Source organism: Pseudorasbora parva, chromosome 4, assembly GCF_024679245.1.
Source record: "Pseudorasbora parva isolate DD20220531a chromosome 4, ASM2467924v1, whole genome shotgun sequence".
In the NCBI taxonomy this organism is placed as follows: Eukaryota; Metazoa; Chordata; class Actinopteri; order Cypriniformes; family Gobionidae; genus Pseudorasbora; species Pseudorasbora parva.
The window spans coordinates 57010337-57036291 of NC_090175.1; the positions used below are offsets into that span (position 1 = coordinate 57010337).

Sequence of the window (25955 nt, forward strand, 5' to 3'; positions counted from 1 at the left end):
CTCTTTCTGAGTGTGCCTGTGAGTCTACGCGCTGATATGAGCAAATATCCAATCATATGCACTAAAGTTAGGGGATGTTAGGCGCGTTTTAAAGCCTCGCCGGTTAAACATTTCATTCGTGTGCATATTCACTGTTTTGTATTGAGCGCACGCACTAGACGTCTGTCAAACACACGCGATTACTGGACAGTCTTACTGCGCTAATACTGTCAAATACACACAAGGCTAACATATAAACACAGTCTGTTATGTCTAAATTGAAAGTAAAATCGCATGCGTCTGTATATGAGATGTGAACAGGTCTTCAATTGACAGCAGCAGCCTAGTGAACGCGTGTCCTTAAAGGGACAGTTCACCTCTAAAATGATGTTAATTAAAAAAAAGACCTTTAATACAGTAGCTTTTAATCAATGTTGTATATTGAAGACTATGTAGCTTTAATTTTAGCACACCTTTATTTATTAAATTTCATACTTAAATGCTGCTGTACATCTCTGAGTTGCCACTGTAAATCTTTATATATATTTATTTTATATTATATAATACACTAGGAATGTGTACAAGGGTTTTTAAAGTAAAGATTGAAGTTTAAGTAAGGGTTTTCAGGTCTATTAAGTAAAATAAAGAAAGTTCTTTAAAGGGGCGGTGAAACACTCAGTTTCAGTCAATCTCATGTCAATCTTGAGTACCTATAGAGTAGTATTGCATCCTTCATATCTCCGAAAAGTCTTTAGTTTTATCATATTTATAAAAGAAATATAGGCTGTACCGAGTCTTTCCGGAAAAAACCGAGCGCCTGGAGGCGTATCGTGTGGGCGGAGCTAAAGAATGACCAGCGCGCAAAGCGGTGACGTCCTCAAGCGTGGAGAAACCCATCTATCTCAGCTAATACAGATAATGATCCACAATCAAATCTGAGGGAGAAATAAATTGAACAGGAGAAACGGCAACAGCAGGACGTCCGTCTCTGTGGTATGTAAGTTACTGTATTTAATGGCCTCTCCACATTTCTGTGTGTTTACTCGCAGAGTATGAGGACATGATTCGGTTTATGGACTATTGTATGCGACTAAACCTTAGCAGTAGCAAGCAAAACGGTTTTGCACGTCAGAATACTGTAACGTTATACAGAACAACAATGGAGTAACCGTTAGCGCATTTGAATGACGAAGCTCGCGATCGTGTCGTTTACTGATGTTTACTCATGCGACGGTAGCCAATAGCAGAGACATTTGAAGCAGTTTAAGTTAACTCACCGTCGAAGCTTTATCGCTGGGACCGCTCCGTCAGAAACACACTTCTTTGGTATGATTTGGTAAAGTCCTGTGACAGCAGTGGCGTGTAAATCCATTTTGAGACGCAACTGAAACGATGTTGTCCAGCTTCCCGTCATTTCTGCGTTCAAATCGGTTCAGATGCAGCGCTGCCTTCCCGGAATGCTGTGCTGAAGAGTTGAAGTCGCTCGACGTCACCCATAGGAATAAAGTGGAGCGCGACAGAAGTGTTCACGGACGACTGGATCTGCAGCTGAGAGACTGTTTACAGCGTGCTCTAGTCACGCGCGCGCACCCTACCGGGAGAAGAGCCCGTACGGCCCATACAAGGACCTTCCGCTCTTATTAACGTCAAGCCGACCCATACTCGAAAAAAACTCGCCGAAACTTGTGAGAAACCGGAAGGAGTATTTTTGACACAGAAATACTCCATCAAACGTCCAACATTAGTTTTTGAAACTTTGTCTATGTTTAGGATGGGAATCCAAGTCTTTAACAGTGGAAAGCTCAGTATGCATGAAACAGCATTTCACCGCCCCTTTAACCTTTTTCTGTTCCTGTCGCCCAAGAAAAGAATAGCAAAAAAAAAACGAACCGAACCGAAAAACCGTGGTTAAAAGCTGAGGTGTGTGTTGAACCGTGGACTAACTGTATTGTTGCATGCCAGTTTGACCTTATCAAATGGAAGTTATAGACAATGGGAAAACTTGATGAGACTCGTCGGTATATGAGGTAAAAACATTACATCAATATTGCTGTGTTTCTCACAGAAACCGGTTCGTGTCTTAAGACATCAGTGTGTCGTCACGAGCAGCAGGGTTTCTGTGCACATTGCCTAAGCATGTTTTTTTGTTTGTTTGTCTCATAGACTTGTTACCCATTCACATAATTATATGACCTACACACAGCAACGGTTGAGTTAAAAATCGTCATGTGTGTTCTACTGAAGAAACAAACACACCTACATCTGGGATGCCCTGGTGGTCAGCAGATAAACGTCACACTCTCATTTTTGGGTGAACTATCCCTTTAAGCCTAGCCTGGATGCCAGCCGAACTTTGCCCCGCCCACAAATTTTATAGCTCGGGCAGTTCGGTCTGGACTTGCGCCATAGAGGAGTAATTATCCCCGAACAGAAACTGTTCGGACCAATGAGATCATCAGGGCGGGCTTTAGACGATGATGGACAGATGATCAACAGAAACTGACCAATGAGATCATCAGGGCGGGCTTTAGACGATGATGGACAGATGATCAACAGAAACTGACCAATGAGATCATCAGGGCGGGCTTGAAGCCGATGACGGACAGATGATCAACAGAAACTGCCCAATGAGATCATCAGGGCGGGCTTTAGCCGATGACGGACAGATGATCAACAGAAACTGACCAATGAGATCATCAGGGCGGGATTTAGCCGATGACGGACAGATGATCAACAGAAACTGACCAATGAGATCATCAGGGCGGGCTTTAGCCGATGACGGACAGATGATCAACAGAAACTGACCAATGAGATCATCAGGGCGGGCTTGAAGCCGATGATGGACAGATGATCAACAGAAACTGACCAATGAGATCATCAGGGCGGGCTTTAGCCGATGACGGACAGATGATCAACAGAAACTGACCAATGAGATCATCAGGGCGGGCTTTAGCCGATGATGGACAGATGATCAACAGAAACTGACCAATGAGATCATCAGGGCGGGCTTTAGCTGATGACGGACAGATGATCAACAGAAACTGACCAATGAGATCATCAGGGCGGGCTTTAGCTGATGACGGACAGATGATCAACAGAAACTGACCAATGAGATCATCAGGGCGGGCTTTAGCCGATTTTCGGACAGATGATCAACAGAAACTGACCAATGAGATCATCAGGGCGGGCTTTAGCCGATTTTCAGACAGATGATCAACAGAAACTGACCAATGAGATCATCAGGGCGGGCTTTAGCCGATGATGGACAGATGATCAACAGAAACTGACCAATGAGATCATCAGGGCGGGCTTTAGCTGATGACGGACAGATGATCAACAGAAACTGACCAATGAGATCATCAGGGCGGGCTTTAGCCGATGATGGACAGATGATCAACAGAAACTGACCAATGAGATCATCAGGGCGGGCTTTAGCTGATGACGGACAGATGATCAACAGAAACTGACCAATGAGATCATCAGGGCGGGCTTTAGCTGATGACGGACAGATGATCAACAGAAACTGACCAATGAGATCATCAGGGCGGGCTTTAGACGATGATGGACAGATGATCAACAGAAACTGACCAATGAGATCATCAGGGCGGGCTTTAGACGATGATGGACAGATGATCAACAGAAACTGACCAATGAGATCATCAGGGCGGGCTTGAAGCCGATGACGGACAGATGATCAACAGAAACTGCCCAATGAGATCATCAGGGCGGGCTTTAGCCGATGACGGACAGATGATCAACAGAAACTGACCAATGAGATCATCAGGGCGGGATTTAGCCGATGACGGACAGATGATCAACAGAAACTGACCAATGAGATCATCAGGGCGGGCTTTAGCCGATGACGGACAGATGATCAACAGAAACTGACCAATGAGATCATCAGGGCGGGCTTGAAGCCGATGATGGACAGATGATCAACAGAAACTGACCAATGAGATCATCAGGGCGGGCTTTAGCCGATGACGGACAGATGATCAACAGAAACTGACCAATGAGATCATCAGGGCGGGCTTTAGCCGATGATGGACAGATGATCAACAGAAACTGACCAATGAGATCATCAGGGCGGGCTTTAGCTGATGACGGACAGATGATCAACAGAAACTGACCAATGAGATCATCAGGGCGGGCTTTAGCCGATTTTCGGACAGATGATCAACAGAAACTGACCAATGAGATCATCAGGGCGGGCTTTAGCCGATTTTCAGACAGATGATCAACAGAAACTGACCAATGAGATCATCAGGGCGGGCTTTAGCCGATGATGGACAGATGATCAACAGAAACTGACCAATGAGATCATCAGGGCGGGCTTTAGCTGATGACGGACAGATGATCAACAGAAACTGACCAATGAGATCATCAGGGCGGGCTTTAGCCGATGATGGACAGATGATCAACAGAAACTGACCAATGAGATCATCAGGGCGGGCTTTAGCTGATGACGGACAGATGATCAACAGAAACTGACCAATGAGATCATCAGGGCGGGCTTTAGCCGATGACGGACAGATGATCAACAGTAACTGACCAATGAGATCATCAGGGCGGGCTTTAGACGATGACGGACAGATGATCAACAGTAACTGACCAATGAGATCATCAGGGCGGGCTTTAGCCGATGATGGACAGATGATCAACAGTAACTGACCAATGAGATCATCAGGGCGGGCTTTAGCCGATGATGGACAGATGATCAACAGAAACTGACCAATGAGATCATCAGGGCGGGCTTTAGCTGATGACGGACAGATGATCAACAGAAACTGACCAATGAGATCATCAGGGCGGGCTTTAGCCGATGACGGACAGATGATCAACAGAAACTGACCAATGAGATCATCAGGGCGGGCTTTAGCCGATGACGGACAGATGATCAACAGAAACTGACCAATGAGATCATCAGGGCGGGCTTTAGCCGATGACGGACAGATGATCAACAGTAACTGACCAATGAGATCATCAGGGCGGGCTTTAGACGATGACGGACAGATGATCAACAGTAACTGACCAATGAGATCATCAGGGCGGGCTTTAGCCGATGATGGACAGATGATCAACAGTAACTGACCAATGAGATCATCAGGGCGGGCTTTAGCCGATGACGGACAGATGATCAACAGAAACTGACCAATGAGATCATCAGGGCGGGCTTTAGCTGATGACGGACAGATGATCAACAGAAACTGACCAATGAGATCATCAGGGCGGGCTTTAGCCGATGACGGACAGATGATCAACAGAAACTGACCAATGAGATCATCAGGGCGGGCTTTAGCTGATGACGGACAGATGATCAACAGAAACTGACCAATGAGATCATCAGGGCGGGCTTTAGCCGATGACGGACAGATGATCAACAGTACCGTAATCATCACGTCATCAAAGGGGCTTGGGTTATATTTGTTCGAATCCTAAATGGAGAGCTTGTTCGTATCTGCATCACCTTATTTCTCTCAGAAATGATGATCATGTTGGGTTGGTACTCTGTGTATCATTAAATTATTTTATTTTTTTACAACACCGGCAAAGATCGTTTATTCCAGCGCCCGTTCAGTCAGGGTTGCCAAGTTTTTACAACAAAACCCGCAACTACTATCCCAAAACAATAGCTTCTCGGGGGGTTCTCCGGGATAAAAAATGGTATTTGGGGGTAAAATGTGTGTTATTTTGGCAATTCGCACTCATGGGTCTATATATCACATAATAGTCGCTTCAACACGCGGACATAGAAAACAACCTGCGGGAAAAAACGCCTTGGCAGCACAGTGCAGTTGAGCTCTGTTGACATTTGAACACTAACGTTATGCGTCGCTCCGCTGCTCTGATTGGTTGTCGGTCTGTCCAATCGAGATTTTCCTGGTTGGGTTGAAACACGCCCCATAATCACAGCCCAATGGAGCATCAGACTCATATTCTGACTAGAGCTGAGGATGACCACAGCAGGCTAATTTAAGCCCATTTCGGACGGTTTCTCATGTGGAAGTCCGTAAAAATAAATGTGCATCCACCTCAGTGATAAACTCTTATACAAATGTAATTATTTAAATCTGTTTAAAAATAGGAAGATATATAGACCCACATTACAGTTCAAATGGGTTTCAGTGTCATATTTAATCTCAAAATATAGGATGTCCATTTATTCCACATTGAAATGAGCAGAAATAAGTGAATACAGCCTCTTATACACGAGGTGATCATAATGCTGCGGTGATTATAACGTATAATAATAACGGCCCATTTCAAATATTTACGTGCTTTTCTTCTTTTTATTTTATGAGTGTGATGAAAGATATATTGCTCTTGTAAACACTTGCCAGCATTTCAGTAATAAAAGTCTTGAAGAACTTTAAAATGCATCCAAATTACAGCAATGTATGCAGCAGTATGGTGCCCTGCAGGGGTCAAAAAGGATATAACAGTGAATTTTGAAGGGATATATTCTTAAAGCCTCAGAGATGTGGATTCAGACGGCGATTAAATCACCACACGACCTTGGTGTTCCTGTCCAAATAGGGCTTAACTTTATTCATCAACTCTTAACAAGAGCTGAGTCTTTCGTCTAAACGGGATTGTACCGCAAGTTTAAATTACCGCAAGGCGAAAAAATTAATAATCATATTTTTTCAAAACTTCTGCCTTGATCAACACAAATCATTCGACAGCTTAGAGTCTGAACTTTACAACGCATGTCACCGATTTGACGAACTCATAATTGCCGTAATATTTTTTTTTACTATGTACTGTAATATGTCACGGCTCAGTCGTGTGTCATATGAAAGGTCTCACGGAGTTGAATACAAGCATAATTGTTTTGGGCTTTGACTAAACTTGAGCGAGTTTTTGTACATGAAGCCCCGCAAGACCCATAAAACAATATACGGATATCCTTCATGAGTTATTGCATGTCAAATAAGAAGTAAAATTATAATCAATTTTTGAGCATGAGAAGCAAGTTTTTTTAATCAAACGATACCTGCCTTTTTGAGTCTTTACTTGAGTGTGTGTGTGTGTGTGTGTGTGTGTGTGTGTGTGTGTGTGTGTGTCACTCTGAAAAAATGACTCTAAATATGCCTTCAGGGCTTTTTTAGCACATTTTATTCTTTTGACAAGTTACATCTCAGGTAAGCACCTGTGAAAGTTTTATGTGCAACTTTCTGTTGATCCTTGAGGGTGAAATCTCACCGTATGAAATATGATCGTATAATAATACAGTGCTGCTCATTTAATGATAGGGTGTATGGGTAAACAAGTCAGTTAAAGGGTTTCATTCAGACATCATCAGTGTTTTTTGTTTTGTGTTTTATTTTATTTTTGAGGAACACAAATATTTTGGAAACAATACTGCTTTAAAAAAAAAAAAGTTACGCCTTGAAAATGGCAAAACACCATAAAGCATCATAACTGTAGTCCAAATGACTCTTTACAACTCATGTGAAAATATTCAAGCGCAGTCACTTCAGTTATTATATTATACTCATCGGCTCAATATTTTCAGTCCGTTCCTCACGGAGAGAGTCGAGTGTGAGCCCATTCTCGGTCATTGTCACAAATCGGCTCAAATGAATCAGATTCATTTAGTGATTCAAACGTTTGGGGAATAGAGTAGGGCTGTACGATTAATCGAAAAATCGCCCTGTCAGTCACAGCAAGTGCAGTTTACAGGAGCAGTTATATATTGTGTATAATATATAACTGCTAATGCCTGATATAGTGTGACAAAACGAACACATCACATTTATTACACATCAGACAGGGAATACATTGGTATTTCATATAAGTGTTTTCACTTATAAAGTTAGGATTATTATCAAAATATCTTAAAGAATTGCTTCAACCTCGTATTAGTACATATACAACCAGATCATCGCATCAAATTCATTTAAATATCCCCCCCAAAAAAAACGCTTTATGTTGCTGCTCCTAATGACTGGAATTTGGTACAAAAGTCACTGAAACTGCACTCGTATATTTCATTCTCAGCGTTCAAAAAACGATTAAGGAGTGTTTTTATTACAGAATGTAGATGTTTTATATAGATGTACTGTTAAATATGTGTGTGTGTCTTTCAGGAGATCTAATTCTCCTGCCAGGCTGTTGTTGAAAATAAGAACGTGTAACTTGCCTGGTTAAATAAAATAAAAAAATATATTTTAAGCCCTTGAAGTACAAACCACAGCTTCATAATGAACAGAGACGGAATGAGTAATTCACACACAATCTCTCTCTCATTAGTGCATTCACACAGATGTGATGTAGGCTTACTGTGTTCATTTATCTGTCTGATGTAGAGCAAGCAGAAATCTGGCCCATAGACAGTAACTGCGGAGAGTCAACCATTTCCTTCGAGTATTTTTAAAATCACAAAGAAATGCACTTTTTCATTAGAACCAAATATTCATTCATTAATCGTAATCAAGGTAAAATGTTCAATTAATCAAGGTTTTTATTTTTGGTCGAATCGTTACAGCCCTAGAATAGAGCGCAAGCGGGGAATTAAGTTTGAGTGTAAATGTGGTCGCTCGGTGTGTGTGTGTGTGTGTGTGTGTGTGTGTGTCTCTGTCAGGTCCTGATGCCGCTGCTGAAGTCTGATCTGTATGAGGTGTTGAAGAAAAGTGTGTGTGTGTGTGTGTGTGTCTCTGTCAGGTCCTGATGCCGCTGCTGAAGTCTGATCTGTATGAGGTGTTGAAGAACACACTCCGCTCGGACCTGAGCTCCAGTCCAGTGCAGTGGCTGGACGACGCTGTGGCCGTTACTGTGGTCATGGCCAGCGGAGGATATCCTGCCGCATATAAGAAGGGTCTGGAGATCACCGGTGCGTTACCTGACTTTTTTACCTGACCTGACCTGATTTTATTTTATTTTATTTTATTTTATTTTATTTTATTTTATTTTATTTTATTTTATTTTATTTTATTTTATTTTATTTTATTTTATTTTATTTTATTTTATTTTATTTTATTTTATTTATCATATATACTTTATCTATGTAATTTAATTAATTGATTTTTGTTTTTATTTAATTTATTTTTATTCATTTATTTTTATTTAATATAATTCTGTTTTTTATATATATAAATATATCCCACCACATATAAGAAGGGTCTGGACATCACCGGTGCTTTACCTGACATTTTTTTTTAATGTTTTTTAATTTTATTTTTTAATTTAATTAATACATTTTTACTGATTTTAATTTTTATGTAATTCTGTTTATATATATATATATATATATATATATATATATATATATATATATATATATATATATATATATATATATATATATATATAATTTACATTAAAAACAATTTTTTTATTTATTTTATATATATAAAATGTAATTAAATGTATTCATTTTTTATTTATTGTGTATGTATGTATGTGTGTATATATATATATATATATATATATATATATATATATTAAGTAAATAAAATATTTTTTAATTAAAACATTATACAAGCCCCAAAGTCATGGGACTCTTATTTTGAAAGGTCTATGCTTTACCTCTACCAGCTGCTCATTCATAAAAAGTAGGGATTTACTAAATAATAATTCATAATTATATTTAATAATGTAAAAGTATTTTATTAGTATTATTATAATTAGTAAAATAACATTTTTATGATAATGTGATTATAAATACATATTAAAAAGAATAATTATAGTAATTGTTATAGTATTATATTATATAATTTGTTTTGTGTATTAATATTATTAATAAATATATATATTATTTTGTATAGTCCTGCTGAATGTGAGATGAGTGAATCTTTGCTGTTTTCTTCAGGTTTGTCTCAGGTGTCAGAGATGGGCGTTCAGGTGTTTCACGCGGGCACGGCGCTCAAGGAAGGGGGCGGAGTTATCACGAGTGGGGGGCGTGTCTTGACGGTTACCGCGGTCCGGCCCACCCTTCAGAACGCCTTACGCTGCGCCAATGAAGCCGTGGCGTCCATCCGCTTCCCCGACGCGGTTTACCGGCGAGACATCGGCCACCGCGCCATCACGTACCTCACCCGCACCAGGTGTGTGTCGGCACAGGACCAAAACTAACATAACCTTTACCTGACCTTTTATTTTTTACTTTATTTAATTATATATTTGTATTTAATTTATTTTTAAAAAAGAATCATTTATTTATTTTATTTGGTTTTAAGATATTTTTATATATATATTTTTTATTTTACATTTAATTAAATTGTATTATTTATGTATATATATATATATATATATAATATATTTGTTTGTTTAATTTAAGATATTTTTTTAAATATAATTTATTTATTTAAAAAATATATATTTTAAAGGCACAATATGTAATTTTTGTTGCTTCAGAATAAAGGCGAGTCTTGACTCTTGAGTGGGCGGAGCTTTTATTCTGCTGCAAGTGTGTGTGTGTAACGCACAGATATGAGTGTGTTAAAGTGATGTTATAATGCTACTGTGTGTGTTGGCTCGGCGCTACTGAGACACTTCTTCACTGCAACTTTTTTGTATTTTCATTTTAAAAAATCTTAACATTTAAAACACTAATAGTTTGTTTTATATAACTTTTGGAACAAATTACAAAAAAACGACTTCCCGCTGCTGTGAGGGAGTTTCTAATACAGCGTCTATGGGAGTGATGGCAAAAATAACATATTTCTGTCTTTTCACTGCCGTTATCAATCTCACGCGTTTTTCCCTCTTTTTGAAAGTTGTGAAATCATCGTTGTTGCGCATTTCTTTTTCTATTTGAGAAGATGGGGACACAAAAATATATTTAATGTATTCTCTTACTCACCAAAGTTAAAGGTTTAGTTAACCCAAAAATGAAGATGATGTCATTACTTCCTCCCCCTCATGTGGTTGGACACCCGTCAGACCTTCGTTCATCTTCAGAACACAGATGAAGATATTTTAGTGTAAAGCTGAGAAAGGCTTCAGATAGGCCTCCATTGGCATTCAGTCCATTCCCACTCACAAGACCCATAAAGGCCCTAAACACATCGACACACAGCCCATCTCACTACAGCGGCTGGACAATCACTTTACAACGCCACGAGAATAGTTATAGTGCGCAAAAAAAATCAAAATAACGACTTTATCCGCCAGTTATTGATCTGAACTCGGCGCATGCGTGAGAATATGACGCCGCTCCGCCGTTCATGACCAGAAGAGGAGGAGCGAGACCGACACGGAAGACAATAACTCGGCGGATAAAGTCGTTATTTTGATTTTTTTTTTTTGCTCACAAAAACTATTCTCGTCGCATTGTAAGATTATTGTACATTCTTGGAAACATCTGTGACAATGTAAGCGCACAGAATATATAACGTCATTCTAGTGTTTTTTTTAAAAGATAATTTAATCCAGAAGTCTTACATACTGTGCCCTTAACTGTGTGTGTGTGTGTGTGTGTGTGTGTGTGTGTGTGTGTGTGTGTGTGTGTGTGTGTGTGTGTGTGTGTGTGTGTGTGTGTGTGTGTGTGTGTGTGTGTGTGTGTGTGTGTGTGTGTGTGTGTGTGTGTGTGTGTGTTGCTCGGATCCACAGAGGCCTGACGTATAAAGACAGCGGCGTCGACATCGCTGCAGGAAACACACTCGTGGACCTGATCAAACCTCTGGCTAAAGCCACGTCTCGACCAGGTGCGTCCTCAACTTCACCACAGATCGCTCCGGTGCAGTCACACACACATACACACATACACGCGCACACTTCTCACAGATCGCTCCGGTGCAGACATACACACATACACGCGCACACTTCTCACAGATCGCTCCGGTGCAGACATACACACATACACACATACACGCGCACACTTCTCACAGATCGCTCCGGTGCAGACATACACACATACACACATACACGCGCACACTTCTCACAGATCACTCCGGTGCAGACATACACACATACACGCGCACACTTCTCACAGATCGCTCCGGTGCAGACATACACACATACACACATACACGCGCACACTTCTCACAGATCGCTCCGGTGCAGACATACACACATACACGCGCACACTTCTCACAGATCACTCCGGTGCAGACATACACACATACACGCGCACACTTCTCACAGATCGCTCCGGTGCAGACATACACACATACACACATACACGCGCACACTTCTCACAGATCGCTCCGGTGCAGACATACACACATACACACATACACGCGCACACTTCTCACAGATCGCTCCGGTGCAGACATACACACATACACACATACACGCGCACACTTCTCACAGATCGCTCCGGTGCAGACATACACACATACACACATACACGCGCACACTTCTCACAGATCGCTCCGGTGCAGACACACACACATACACACATACACGCGCACACTTCTCACAGATCGCTCCGGTGCAGACACACACACATACACACACATACACACACACACACACTTCTCACAGATCGCTCCGGTGCAGACACACACACATACACACACACACACACTTCTCACAGATCGCTCCGGTGCAGACACACACACATACACACATACACGCGCACACTTCTCACAGATCACACCAGTGTGAGACTAGAGACACATACACACACACACACACTTCTCACAGATCACACCGGTGTGAGACTAGAGACACATACACACACTTCTCACAGATCACACCGGTGTGAGACTAGAGAGACACACACACACTTCTCACAGATCACACCGGTGTGAGACTAGAGACACACACACACACTTCTCACAGATCACACCGGTGTGAGACTAGAGACACATACACACACTTCTCACAGATCACACCGGTGTGAGACTAGAGACACACACACACACTTCTCACAGATCGCTCCGGTGCGAGACTAGACACACACACACAAAAAACACACGCAGACTTCTCACAGATCGCACTGGTGTGAGACTAGAGACACACACACACACACACACACACACACACACACTTCTCACAGATCGCTCCGGTGCGAGAATAGACACACACACACAAAAAACACACGCAGACTTCTCACAGATCGCACTGGTGTGAGACTAGAGAGACACACACACACTTCTCACAGATCGCTCCGGTGCGAGACTAGACACACACACACACACACACACACACTTCTCACAGATCGCACCAGTGTGACACTAAAGACACACACACACACTTCTCACAGATCGCTCCAGTGCGAGAATAGACACACACACACACACACACACACACACACTTCTCACAGATCGCACCAGTGTGACACTAAAGACACACACACACACTTCTCACAGATCGCTCCAGTGCGAGAATAGACACACACACACACACACACACACACTTCTCACAGATCGCTCCAGTGCGAGAATAGACACACACACAAAACACACGCGGACTTCTCACAGATCGCGCTGGTGTGAGACTAGAGAGACACACACTTCTCACAGATTGCACGGGTGCGAGAAAAGACACACACACACACACATGCAGACTTCTCACAGATCGCACCGCTGCAAGAATAGACACACACACACACTTCTCACAGATTGCGCTGGTGCGAGACCACAGTCAGAGACACACACACATATCTGCTTCTCACAGAGCGTGTGATTTATATTTGGCACTTTAGTGACCTTTGAACGGTCATATATACGTGTGTGTGTGCAGAGCCGGCCCTAGACCTTTGGGGGCCCTAAGCAAAATTTGGTTGGAGGCCCTTGACCGTTTTAAGTAAGGCCTAAAGAAAAGCAATGACTACCTTATAACTATACTGTATATCTACTATGTTACTTTAAAATTTTGTAGTCTATTAAATTATGTTTTAAATATTCTATGTAGCCTACTGTATGATAATTATCTTTTTTTACGCTGCTGGTTCTGAGTACGTTTTTCGTTCTTATGTGGTAACATGTACAGAACGTCAATAAAAGACCTTGAGTTCTTGAGTTGAGTTCCATGTTTGATGTCTAACAGGAAAATTATGATACCACTGAGCTGAATGGCAGTGCAGTGCAATGAACACACACGGATGAACTTGCTGAATAAAACGACTGATAAAGTGATTTTCACTGACCATCAAAGAAACATTTTTAATTGACACTAGAGTTTAAAAGGCAAAAACAGCACACGATAACAAATTTTGCTGGACAAGAAATTGGTCAAGAAATTATTGCGATAAATGATAAGATTTTTCGTTCTAAACCCATTTTCATCTAAAATAATGATAATGGCAGGTACACCTTTTTTAAAGATCAATAAACTTTTATCTCTAAAGACTCTGATACGGAAAACATTTTAAATATCCACAATAAATTAACAAAACAACCCAAAAACAAGAAAAGCAATGGACTCTCAGTCTGTTAACAAAAAATACACTTGAATAAATACCAAAAGCAATAAATAAAATGGATGAAAACTGCTTTAGGTACACATTAGGGGTGGCACGGTTCACAAAAGCCACGGTTCGGTTCGTATCACGGATTTAGGGTCACGGTTTTTAAGTTCTGTATGGTTGTTGTTGTTGTTTTTGCTTTTACTTGTTAACACTCCAGAAATTTACTTCAGCATATGATATATAGCTTACTTATCCACAATACAGGATACAGTATTAACACAATTGTTATATCATGTAATCATGCACAAACTGAACTTGCCATCTCTGAGGAAAGCTAGGTGAGATTTTGATACAGCAAGAGAAAGACATTGATGACATGCTTTCATTTATTTGGCAAAAAAAAGGAGAATGTGTATTGCTATCTCTACAGGAACTTATGTGCCTTTTTTAGACACAAATATTGAACTGAAGAATTAACTTGCATTTATCAAACGTCTCATCACGCCTGCACCCAGTCTGCGCTTCGAGTATAATAAACACCTCCCCAAACAGATGAGGCGAGGTGCGTGCGCTCTCTAGGGGGCCCTCTGCAGGCCACGGGGCCCTTTGCAATTGCAAGGGTCGCTTAGTGGCTGGGCCGGCTCTGTGTGTGTGTGTGTATCAAAATGCCCATCTTTGCAAGTCCTTTATGCCTTAAGTTTCACAGTATAACGAACCCGGAGCTGTAGAGCAACCCAGGCACCTCTTAAAGCGACAGTGTATAATTTTCTAAAATATTGATATCATAATATCCTTACTTACATTAAAAATAAATAGCCTCTCATTATTGTTTGTGATATAAGATTTCAGGTTCACACAGACTCTCGTGGTGTGTTTTCTGTCATTGATTGATGTTCCTGTACTCTTAGTTTACTCTTCTGACAGGAAGCGTTTGATCTCAGTCATTAACATCATCCATCAAAACACTCTCGCTTTATACAAGAACAGTCTGTCACTCAAACTACACACACACATGCACCTGTAAAGCTGTTTGTGGTGTGAAAAACATTTGTTCTCGGTCATATAAGTTGATTAAAATCTCTAAACTATAAGAGTTCACAGAGTTCTGTGTGTGTGTGTGTGTGTGTGTGTGTGTGTGTGTGTGTGTGTGTGTGTGTGTCTATTCTCGCACTGGAGCGATCTGTGAGAAGTGTGTGTGTGTGTCTTTAGTGTCACACTGGTGCGATCTGTGAGAAGTGTGTGTGTGTGTGTGTGTGTGTGTGATGGGTAGGTTTAGGGCCAGTGTGTGTGTGATGGGTAGGTTTAGGGCCAGTGTGTGTGAGATGGGTAGGTTTAGGGGCAGTGTGTGTGAGATGGGTAGGTTTAGGGGCAGTGTGTGTGAGATGGGTAGGTTTAGGGCCAGTGTGTGTGAGATGGGTAGGTTTAGGGCCAGTGTGTGTGAGATGGGTAGGTTTAGGGGCAGTGTGTGTGAGATGGGTAGGTTTAGGGCCAGTGTGTGTGAGATGGGTAGGTTTAGGGGCAGTGTGTGTGTGATGGGTAGGTTTAGGGGCAGTGTGTGTGAGATGGGTAGGTTTAGGGCCAGTGTGTGTGAGATGGGTAGGTTTAGGGGCAGTGTGTGTGTGATGGGTAGGTTTAGGGGCTGTGTGTGTGAGATGGGTAGGTTTAGGGGCAGTGTGTGTGTGTTGGGTAGGTTTAGGGGCAGTGTGTGTGAGATGGGTAGGTTTAGGGGCAGTGTGTGTGAGATGGGTAGGTTTAGGGGCAGTGTGTGTGTGATGGGTATGCTTATGGGCAGTGTGTGTGAGATGGGTAGGTTTAGGGGCAGTGTGTGTGTGATGGGTAGGTTTAGGGGCAGTGTGTGTGTGTTGGGTAGGTTTAGGGGCCGTGTGTGTGAGATGGGTAGGTTTAGGGGCAGTGTGTGTGAGATGGGTAGGTTTAGGGGCAGTGTGTGTGAGATGGGTAGGTTTAGGGGCAGTGTGTGTGTGATGGGTATGCTTATGGGCAGTGTAAGGGGATAGAATGTACAGTTTGTAAAATGCAGTACGCGGACGCCTATGGAAAGTCCCACAATTCACAAAAACTGTGTGTGTGTGTGTTTAGGCTGTAATGCGGAGCTCGGGGGGTTTGCGGGGCTGTTTGACCTGAAGGCTGCAGGATTCGTCGACCCCATCCTGGTGTCTGGGACAGACGGAGTGGGAACCAAACTCAAGGTAGAGTGACCCGACACACACATGCTTCAGTGATGCTCGTCCTCGTCCTCATCAGTGTGTGTGTGTGTGTGTGCAGATCGCTCAGGCGTGTGGCGTGCACAGCACTCTGGGGCAGGATCTGGTGGCCATGTGTGTGAATGACGTTCTGGCTCAGGGGGCGGAGCCGCTCTTCTTCCTCGATTATTTCTCCTGCGGACGCCTGGACGTCTCCATCGCTTCTTCAGTCATCGGCGGCATCGCAGACGCCTGTCAGACGGCCGGCTGTGCTCTGATCGGTGTGTGTGTGTGTGAGGGAGTGTGTGTGTGTGAGGGAGTGTGTGTGTGTGAGGGAGAGGGTGTGTGTGTGTGAGGGAGGGAGTGTGTGTGAGTGTGTGAGTGAGGGAGAGTCTGTGTGTGTGAGTGAGGGAGAGTCTGTGTGTGTGAGTGAGGGAGAGTCTGTGTGTGTGAGTGAGGGAGGGAGAGAGAGAGTGTGTGTGTGTGTGTGTGATGGGTAGGTTTAGGGGCAGTGTAAGGGGATGGAATGTACAGTTTGTACAGTATAAAAAGCATTACGCCTATGGAATGTCCCAATAAAAAATGGAAACACTACGTGTGTGTGTGTGTTCAGGAGGCGAGACGGCGGAGATGCCGGGTGTGTACGGCCCCGGTGAGTACGATCTGGCAGGCTTCTGTTTGGGGGCCGTGGAGCGCGGAGCCGTCCTGCCCAGACTGAAGGACATCGCAGAGGGAGACGTGCTGATCGGAGTCGCCTCCTCTGGGCTTCACAGCAACGGCTTCAGCCTCGTGCGGAGCGTCCTGGAGCGGGCCGGCCTGCAGTGCGGATCACCGGCGCCGTTCGGACAGCCCGGACAGACTGTGGGTACGGCGCTGTGACACACACACACACACACACACACACACACACACACACACACACACACACACACACAGACATAACTTGAGTCTTGGCTGTGAGTGTCCTGAGTGTTTTTTTATGACGCGTGTCACATTGTCTCTGTGCTGTGGTTTAAAGGTGACGTGCTGCTCACGCCCACCAAGATCTACAGCCGGCTGCTTCAGCCAATCCTGCGCAGCGGAGCCGTGAAGGCCTACGCCCACATCACCGGAGGCGGGCTCTTGGAGAACATCCCTCGCGTTCTGCCGCCAGAGCTGGCAGCGGACCTGGGTGAGCAACTTCTGCACCACAATATAAAGATACATCTAATTAAATGTGCGAAATAAAATCATAAAATCTTATAAAATTATAATAATAAACTGCATAAATAAATTGCAGAGAGCAAGAATGAGTCACGGTTTGTACTTAAATTTGCAAAAAAATGTAAATGATTAAAAAATAACCCTTTTTTAAATCAAAGTGTGTGTAATGGGTAGGTTTAGGGGCTGTGTGTGTGTGATGGGTAGGTTTAGGGGCTGTGTGTGTGTGATGGGTAGGTTTAGGGGCTGTGTGTGTGTGTGTGTGATGGGTAGGTTTAGGGGCTGTGTGTGTGTGTGTGTGATGGGTAGGTTTAGGGGCTGTGTGTGTGTGTGTGTGTGTGTGATGGGTAGGTTTAGGGGCTGTGTGTGTGTGTGTGTGTGTGTGATGGGTAGGTTTAGGGGCTGTGTGTGTGTGTGTGATGGGTAGGTTTAGGGGCTGTGTGTGTGTGTGTGTGATGGGTAGGTTTAGGGGCTGTGTGTGTGTGTGATGGGTAGGTTTAGGGGCTGTGTGTGTGTGTGATGGGTAGGTTTAGGGGCTGTGTGTGTGTGTGATGGGTAGGTTTAGGGGCTGTGTGTGTGTGTGTGATGGGTAGGTTTAGGGGCTGTGTGTGTGTGTGTGTGATGGGTAGGTTTAGGGGCTTTGTGTGTGTGTGTGTGTTTGTGATGGGTAGGTTTAGGGGCTGTGTGTGTGATGGGTAGGTTTAGGGGCTGTGTGTGTGTGTGTGTGATGGGTAGGTTTAGGGGCTGTGTGTGTGTGTGTGTGTGATGCGTAGGTTTAGGGGCTGTGTGTGTGTGTGATGGGTAGGTTTAGGGGCTGTGTGTGTGTGTGTGTGTGATGGGTAGGTTTAGGGGCTGTGTGTGTGTGTGTGTGTGATGGGTAGGTTTAGGGGCTGTGTGTGTGTGTGATGGGTAGGTTTAGGGGCTGTGTGTGTGTGTGATGGGTAGGTTTAGGGGCTGTGTGTGTGTGTGTGTGATGGGTAGGTTTAGGGGCTGTGTGTGTGTGTGATGGGTAGGTTTAGGGGCTGTGTGTGTGTGTGTGATGGGTAGGTTTAGGGGCTGTGTGTGTGTGTGTGTGATGGGTAGGTTTAGGGGCTGTGTGTGTGTGTGATGGGTAGGTTTAGGGGCTGTGTGTGTGTGTGTGATGGGTAGGTTTAGGGGCTGTGTGTGTGTGTGTGATGGGTAGGTTTAGGGGCTGTGTGTGTGTGTGTGTGATGGGTAGGTTTAGGGGCTGTGTGTGTGTGTGTGTGTGATGGGTAGGCTTATGGGCAGTGTAGGGGGATAGAATGTACAGTTTGTACAGTATAAAAACCATTACGCCTATGGAAATTCCCCACAATTCACAAAAATGCAACGTGTGTCTGTTGGTGTTGTAATGTGTGTGTGTGTGTGTGTGTGTGTGTGTTGTTGTTGTTGGTTGGAATGTATGTCTGTCGGTGTTGGTGTGTGTGTGTGTGTGTGTAGGTGTGTGTGATGGGAAGGTTTAGGGGCAGGGGCAGTGTAGGGGGATAGAAAATACGGTTTCTACAGTAAAAAATCCATTACGCCTATGGAAAGTCCCAAGGAAACACTATGTGTGTGTGTGTGTGTGTAATGGGTAGGTTTAGGGGCTGTGTGTGTGTGTGTGTGTGCGCGTGCGTGCGTGCGTGCGTGTATCGGTGTTGTAATGTGTGTGTGTGTGTGTGATGGGTAGGTGCAGGGACTGTGTGTGTGTAGGTGTTGTAATGTGTGTGTGTGTCTGTGTTGTCTGCTCCAGACGCGTCCCGCTGGAGGATCCCTCCGGTGTTCTCGTGGCTGCAGCAGGAGGGCGATCTGTCGGAGCAGGAGATGAGCCGCACCTTTAACTGCGGTCTGGGGGCCGTGCTGGTGGTCAGCAGGCCGGACGCTCAGAGGACGCTGAGGCTGCTGCATGCCCAGGAGGAGGCTTGGGTCGTGGGCTCGCTCACTCACAGACAGCCCGGTGAGCAACAGGACTCGCCCTGGACCACCAAACCCATCAGGAGGGTCCATTATTATAATTGATTTCCTGTAGCTCAACCAGTAGAGCATGGCGCTAGCAACGCCAAGGTCATGGGTTCAATTCCCAGGGAAAGCAAGAATTGACAAAAAAATGTGTACCTTAAAGGGATACTCCACCTCTTTTTCATATTAAACTGTTATTCCCTTAACTAAGACGAGTTGACACACACCTCTCTCGTCTCAGTGTGTGCTCTTAATCTCTCTGACGCGCGGTGACGATCTGATAGCATTTAGCTTAGCCCACTAAGCCCAGTTCATTCACTATGGTACCAAACAGAGATCAAGTTAGAAGCGACCAAACTCCTCCACGTTTCCTCTATTTAAATACAGTTACACCAATAGATGAACGATCAAGTGTGGAGACACAAAATAAAACGTGGAGGAGTTTGGAGGCTTCTAACTTGATCTCTGTTTGGTACCATAGTGAATGAACTGGGCTTAGTGGGCTAAGCTAAATGCTATCAGATCGTCACCGCGCGTCAGAGAGATTAAGAGCACACACTGAGACGAGAGAGGTGTGTGTCAACTCGTCTTAGTTAAGGGAATAACAGTTTAATATGAAAAAGCGGTGGAGTAACCCTTTAAAATGCAATGTAAGTCGCTTTGGATAAAAGCATCTGCCAATTGCATAAATTTTAAGCCGCTTTTCCACCTCAGGAACTTTGGGCTGGTTTCGACCAATGAAGTTCCGGGTAAATATTTCCCCCTCCAAACGGCCCTGCTCACGAGGTAGTACTTTTTCAAAGTTTAGGGACTTTCGAGGGCGGGACTTGGGCGCTGAACCTGCTGATTGGTTGAGCTCACGCAGTCTTTTATTTCGACCGCCATTTTTAAAAGTCTTTTGTGAGGTTGCGAGTAATTATCAGTCGTGCTCTCTCCATCTGATGGCGCGCGTTCGTCTCAGCCTTCTCACGCTCAAAGTTCGTAATAGCTGATAATAACATACATTGTCATTTTTAAATCTAGCTTTACAAGCTTTCAGGATACGCTAGTGCTCTTTTCCGCCATTTTGATAATTACCTCTTTGGTAAACCATTAGATAACCAGCGAAAGCAGCACAGCTTGAATCTCCTCCATACTTGTTATTGTTGCGGACAGTGTGTGTGTCGCACAGAAATGATTACTGACCGTCGCTGACTGGAGGAGCAGTCCTTTATCACCGGACTAACTTTGCCTAATCTTCACGGTACTTTAGACCGCTGTGGAAACGCTGACAGTAGCAGGTCTGGGGGAGAGTTCCTGGTACAAATTGGTCCGGCTAATTTTGGTGGAAACGGGCCTTAATACATCATCTGAAGCTGAATACACAAGCTTTCCACTGATGTGCCATGATTATGACTTTATATCTCAAATTTTTGACAATCTCATAATTATGATTGTGCCATTATGACTTTATATCATATTTTTGACTATCTTCTATTTAAGCAGGATATGAAATATATTTGTTAGCGTAATTAAACATGAGCTAATCTGAAGATAACAGTATTAAATAGTGTGTCTGTGTCTGTGTGTGTCTGTGTGTGTGTGTGTGTGTGTCTGTGTGTGTGTGTGTGTGTCTGTGTGTCTGTGTGTCTGTGTGTGTGTGTGTGTCTGTCTGTGTGTGTGTGTGTGTGTCTGTGTCTGTGTCTGTGTGTGTGTGTGTGTGTCTGTGTGTGTGTGTGTGTGTCTGTGTGTGTGTGTGTGTGTCTGTGTGTGTCTGTGTGTGTGTGTGTGTGTCTGTGTGTGTGTGTGTGTGTCTGTGTGTCTGTGTGTCTGTGTGTCTGTGTGTGTGTGTGTGTGTGTGTCTGTCTGTGTGTGTGTGTGTGTGTCTGTGTCTGTGTCTGTGTGTGTGTGTGTGTGTCTGTGTGTGTGTGTGTGTGTCTGTGTGTGTGTGTGTGTGTCTGTGTGTGTCTGTGTGTGTCTGTGTGTGTGTGTGTGTGTCTGTGTGTGTGTGTGTGTGTGTCTGTGTGTCTGTGTGTCTGTGTGTGTGTGTGTGTGTCTGTGTCTGTCTGTGTCTGTGTGTGTGTGTGTGTGTCTGTGTCTGTGTCTGTGTGTGTCTGTCTGTGTCTGTGTGTGTGTGTGTCTGTGTCTGTGTGTCTGTGTGTCTGTGTGTCTGTGTCTGTGTGTGTGTCTGTGTCTGTGTGTGTGTCTGTGTGTGTGTCTGTGTCTGTGTCTGTGTGTGTGTCTGTGTGTGTGTCTGTGTGTGTGTGTGTGTGTGTGTGTCTGTGTGTGTGTCTGTGTGTGTGTCTTTGTGTGTGTCTGTGTCTGTGTCTGTGTGTGTGTGTGTGTGTGTGTGTGTGTGACAGGAGCGGAGGCCGTGGTCATCAGGAACCTGGAGCGCAGTCTGAGGGAGAATCTGGGCCGCTCTCCGGACACCGGCGCTCTGGAGAACGGAGCTCAGCACGGGGAACACACACACAAGAGGACCAGAGTGGCCGTCCTGATCTCTGGAACCGGTGTGTGTGGGCATGTTTTTGTGACATATGAGGACACAAATGTGTATAATGCCATGGGTATGACACAGGTATTACAGGAGAGGGTGAAATATGAGGACATTACCCATGGCCCCACTTTACAAAATGCTTATAAATCTGTGTGTGTGTGTTTTTTGTGTGAGTGTGATGGGTAGGTTTAGGGGTAAGGGCAGTGTAGGGGGATAGAAAATACGGTTTGTGCAGTTTTAAAACCATTACGCCTATGGAATGTGCGCACATTTCACAGAAACAAACGTACGTGTGTGTGTGTGTGTCAGGAACGAACCTGCAGGCCCTGATGGATCAGGCCAAGAAGCCGTGGAGCTGTGCGGAGATCGTGGTGGTGATCTCCAACAGGCCGGGTGTGATGGGGCTGAAGAGAGCGTCAATGGCCGGCATTCAGACGCGGGTTCGTCTCACACACACACACCATAACGCCACACTGATGACGACACACCATCACGACACACTGATGACGACACACCATCACGACACACCTAGGCTTTTCAATCTTTAGTGTACAGGTGTGTGTGATATCCACACGATACTGTAAACTCTTTTCTGTGTGATGTTTGTGTGTTTTGCTGGTCAGCTGACTTGTGAAGATTTTCATATTCTTCATATTTTCCGTTCACAGCAGTGACAGAAATTAACTTAAGGGTCATATCTGCCACATAATCTTGATTTGCAGGGGTTTATAACTTTATAAAGGCAATTTCTACTGCTAATACGTCATATTTATGACAAAAAGCCAATTATGATAGTTATCTTATAAAGCCAAAATGATTTTCTATGACTTAGTGTTATGATTATAACTGTCCCCTTTTATCTCTACTTTGCATGTCACAATTATGACAAAATGAGATGAATTAAAAAATCATGATTATCAGAACTCAATCTCAATCACGATCTATTAATTTTGACTTGATATACATTGATTTAGTATGTCAAATTTGACTGGTCATAAATGACTTATCTAATAATTATGACCATGTGATTATGACTTTTTATCGCTTAAAGGACTTTTTTAGACAAGTCATAATTGACTTTTTATCTCATAATTATGACAAAGCATCAAAAGTATGAGATAGTGAGTCAATTATAAGATTAGAGTCAATATTGACCTAATATCAATTATGATTGACTGTCAATTTTGACTTTTCATAAATATGACTTGTCTAATAATTGTCATATTAAGTCAATTATGAGATAAAAAGTCAATGACAAAATGTCAAAATTGAGATTTTATCTCTGGGTTTTTTTCCTCATAATTATGACTTTGAATGTCGCTATGATTTAGTATGTCATGATTGACTTTTTATCATGACATTTTATATCATAATCATGACTTTGTTATAAATGACTTTTTCAAAAATGTAGACATACTAATTTTGGGATAAAAAGTCAATTATGACTTGGTATAATTGAGATTAATAGTCAATTATTAACAGATGATTGAGCTAAGATGTCAGAATTATAATGTTTTTGTCATAATTAACCATCTAATCATTTTGACATTTGACTTTTTCCCTCATAATTGTGGCTTTTTATCTCATCATGATTTAGTATGTCAAAATTATGACAAAGCGTCAAAATTAGTCTATTATTAGTCGAATTAAATTAGTCAATTATGACTATATATCAGTTGATTTAATCATAATCATGAGTTATGAGATACAAATTCATAATTATGAGTCAATTTTGACGTTTCATAATTACGACTTGTCTATACTTTCATTATTATGAATTAATTGATACACAACAGTTCTGTTGACAAATAGGAATGAAAATATTCACTTTTTTGCAATTCTGCAATTCTCTGAGACTGTTGGCATCAGTTGTATGGTTCGTGTGTGTGTGTGTGTGTGTGTGTGTGTGTGTGTGTGTGTGTGTGTGTGTGTGTGTGTGTGTGTGTGTGTGTGTGTGTGTCAGGTTGTGGATCATAAGCAGTACGGCAGCAGAGCCGAGTTCGACGGCACCATAGACCGAGTCCTGGAGGAGTTCGGGGTGGAGCTGGTGTGTCTGGCCGGATTCATGCGGATCCTCACGGGACCTTTCGTCAGGAAGTGGAGCGGTGTGTGTGAGAGTGATGTGAAGCTCAGGACTGACTGACTGACTGACTGACTGACTGACTGTGTGTGTGTGTGTGTGTTTTTTGAAGCGCAGGACTGACTTTAAGAGTGTGAGAGAGGTGTGATGTGAACCTCAGGACTGACTGACTGTGTGTGTTTGTGTTTTGAAGCGCAGGATTGACTGTGTGTGTGTGTGTTTTTTTGTGTGTGTGTGTGTTTTGTCTCTCAGGGAAGATGCTGAACATCCACCCGTCTCTCCTGCCGGCGTTTAAGGGAGTGAACGCTCAGAGACAGGCTCTGCAGGCCGGCGTCCGCATCACCGGCTGCTCCGTACACTTCGTGGCCGTATGTTCCTCTCTCCGCTTACGTAACACTCGAGTGTGTGAGACGAGTGTGTGAGTTCAGTAAAACACACGAGTGTGTGAGACGAGTGTGTGAGTTCAGTAAAACACACGAGTGTGTGAGACAAGTGTGTGAGTTCAGTAAAACACACAAGTGTGTGAGACGAGTGTGTGAGTTCAGTAGAACACACGAGTGTGTGAGTTCAGTAACACACGAGTGTGTGAGACGAGTGTGTGAGTTCAGTAGAAAACATGTGTGTGAGTTCAGTAACACACGAGTGTGTGAGACGAGTGTGTGAGTTCAGTAGAACACACGAGTGTGTGAGTTCAGTAACACACGAGTGTGTGAGACGAGTGTGTGAGTTCAGTAAAACACACGAATGTGTGAGACGAGTGTGTGAGTTCAGTAGAAAACATGTGTGTGAGTTCAGTAACACACGAGTGTGTGAGACGAGTGTGTGAGTTCAGTAGAACACACGAGTGTGTGAGTTCAGTAGAACACACGAGTGTGTGAGTTCAGTAGAACACACGAGTGTGTGAGTTCAGTAGAACACACGAGTGTGTGAGTTCAGTAGAACACACGAGTGTGTGAGTTCAGTAGAACACACGAGTGTGTGAGTTCAGTAGAACACACGAGTGTGTGAGACGAGTGTGTGAGTTCAGTAGAACACACGAGTGTGTGAGTTCAGTAACACACGAGTGTGTGAGTTCAGTAGAACACTTGAGTGTGTGAGTTCAGTAACACACGAGTGTGTGAGTTGAGTGTGTAAGTTCAGTAGAACACACGAGTGTGTGAGTTCAGTAAAACACACGTGTGTGAGACGAGTGTGTGAGTTCAGTAAAACACACGAGTGTGTGAGTTCAGTAAAACACACGAGTGTGTGAGACGTGTGTGAGTTCAGTAACACACGAGTGTGTGAGACGAGTGTGTGAGTTCAGTAAAACACACGAGTGTGTGAGACGAGTGTGTGAGTTCAGTAGAACACATGAGTGTGTGAGTTCAGTAACACACGAGTGTGTGAGACGAGTGTGTGAGTTCAGTAGAACACACGAGTGTGTGAGTTCAGTAGAACACACGAGTGTGTGAGTTCAGTAGAACACACGAGTGTGTGAGACGAGTGTGTGAGTTCAGTAGAACACACGAGTGTGTGAGTTCAGTAACACACGAGTGTGTGAGTTGAGCGTGTAAGTTCAGTAGAACACACGAGTGTGTGAGTTCAGTAAAACACACGAGTGTGTGAGACGAGTGTGTGAGTTCAGTAAAACACACGAGTGTGTGAGACGAGTGTGTGAGTTCAGTAAAACACACGAGTGTGTGAGACAAGTGTGTGAGTTCAGTAAAACACAAGTGTGTGAGACGAGTGTGTGAGTTCAGTAGAACACACGAGTGT

At 43.5% G+C, this 25955-nt stretch overlaps 1 protein-coding gene across 1 annotated transcript in view; it reads left to right on the forward strand.

Moving 5' to 3' along the window:
• Positions 1–25955, forward strand: part of gart (phosphoribosylglycinamide formyltransferase) — a 55072-nt gene that overhangs the window by 26961 nt on the left and 2156 nt on the right. Inside the window, exons 10-21 of the mRNA XM_067442290.1 lie at positions 8647–8815; positions 9794–10028; positions 11536–11630; positions 16379–16488; positions 16565–16763; positions 17096–17347; positions 17501–17653; positions 19436–19639; positions 21984–22133; positions 22430–22560; positions 24084–24225; positions 24453–24568. Coding sequence (XP_067298391.1) covers positions 8647–8815; positions 9794–10028; positions 11536–11630; positions 16379–16488; positions 16565–16763; positions 17096–17347; positions 17501–17653; positions 19436–19639; positions 21984–22133; positions 22430–22560; positions 24084–24225; positions 24453–24568 — 1956 coding nt within the window. The remainder of the gene's footprint in view (positions 1–8646; positions 8816–9793; positions 10029–11535; positions 11631–16378; positions 16489–16564; positions 16764–17095; positions 17348–17500; positions 17654–19435; positions 19640–21983; positions 22134–22429; positions 22561–24083; positions 24226–24452; positions 24569–25955) is intronic.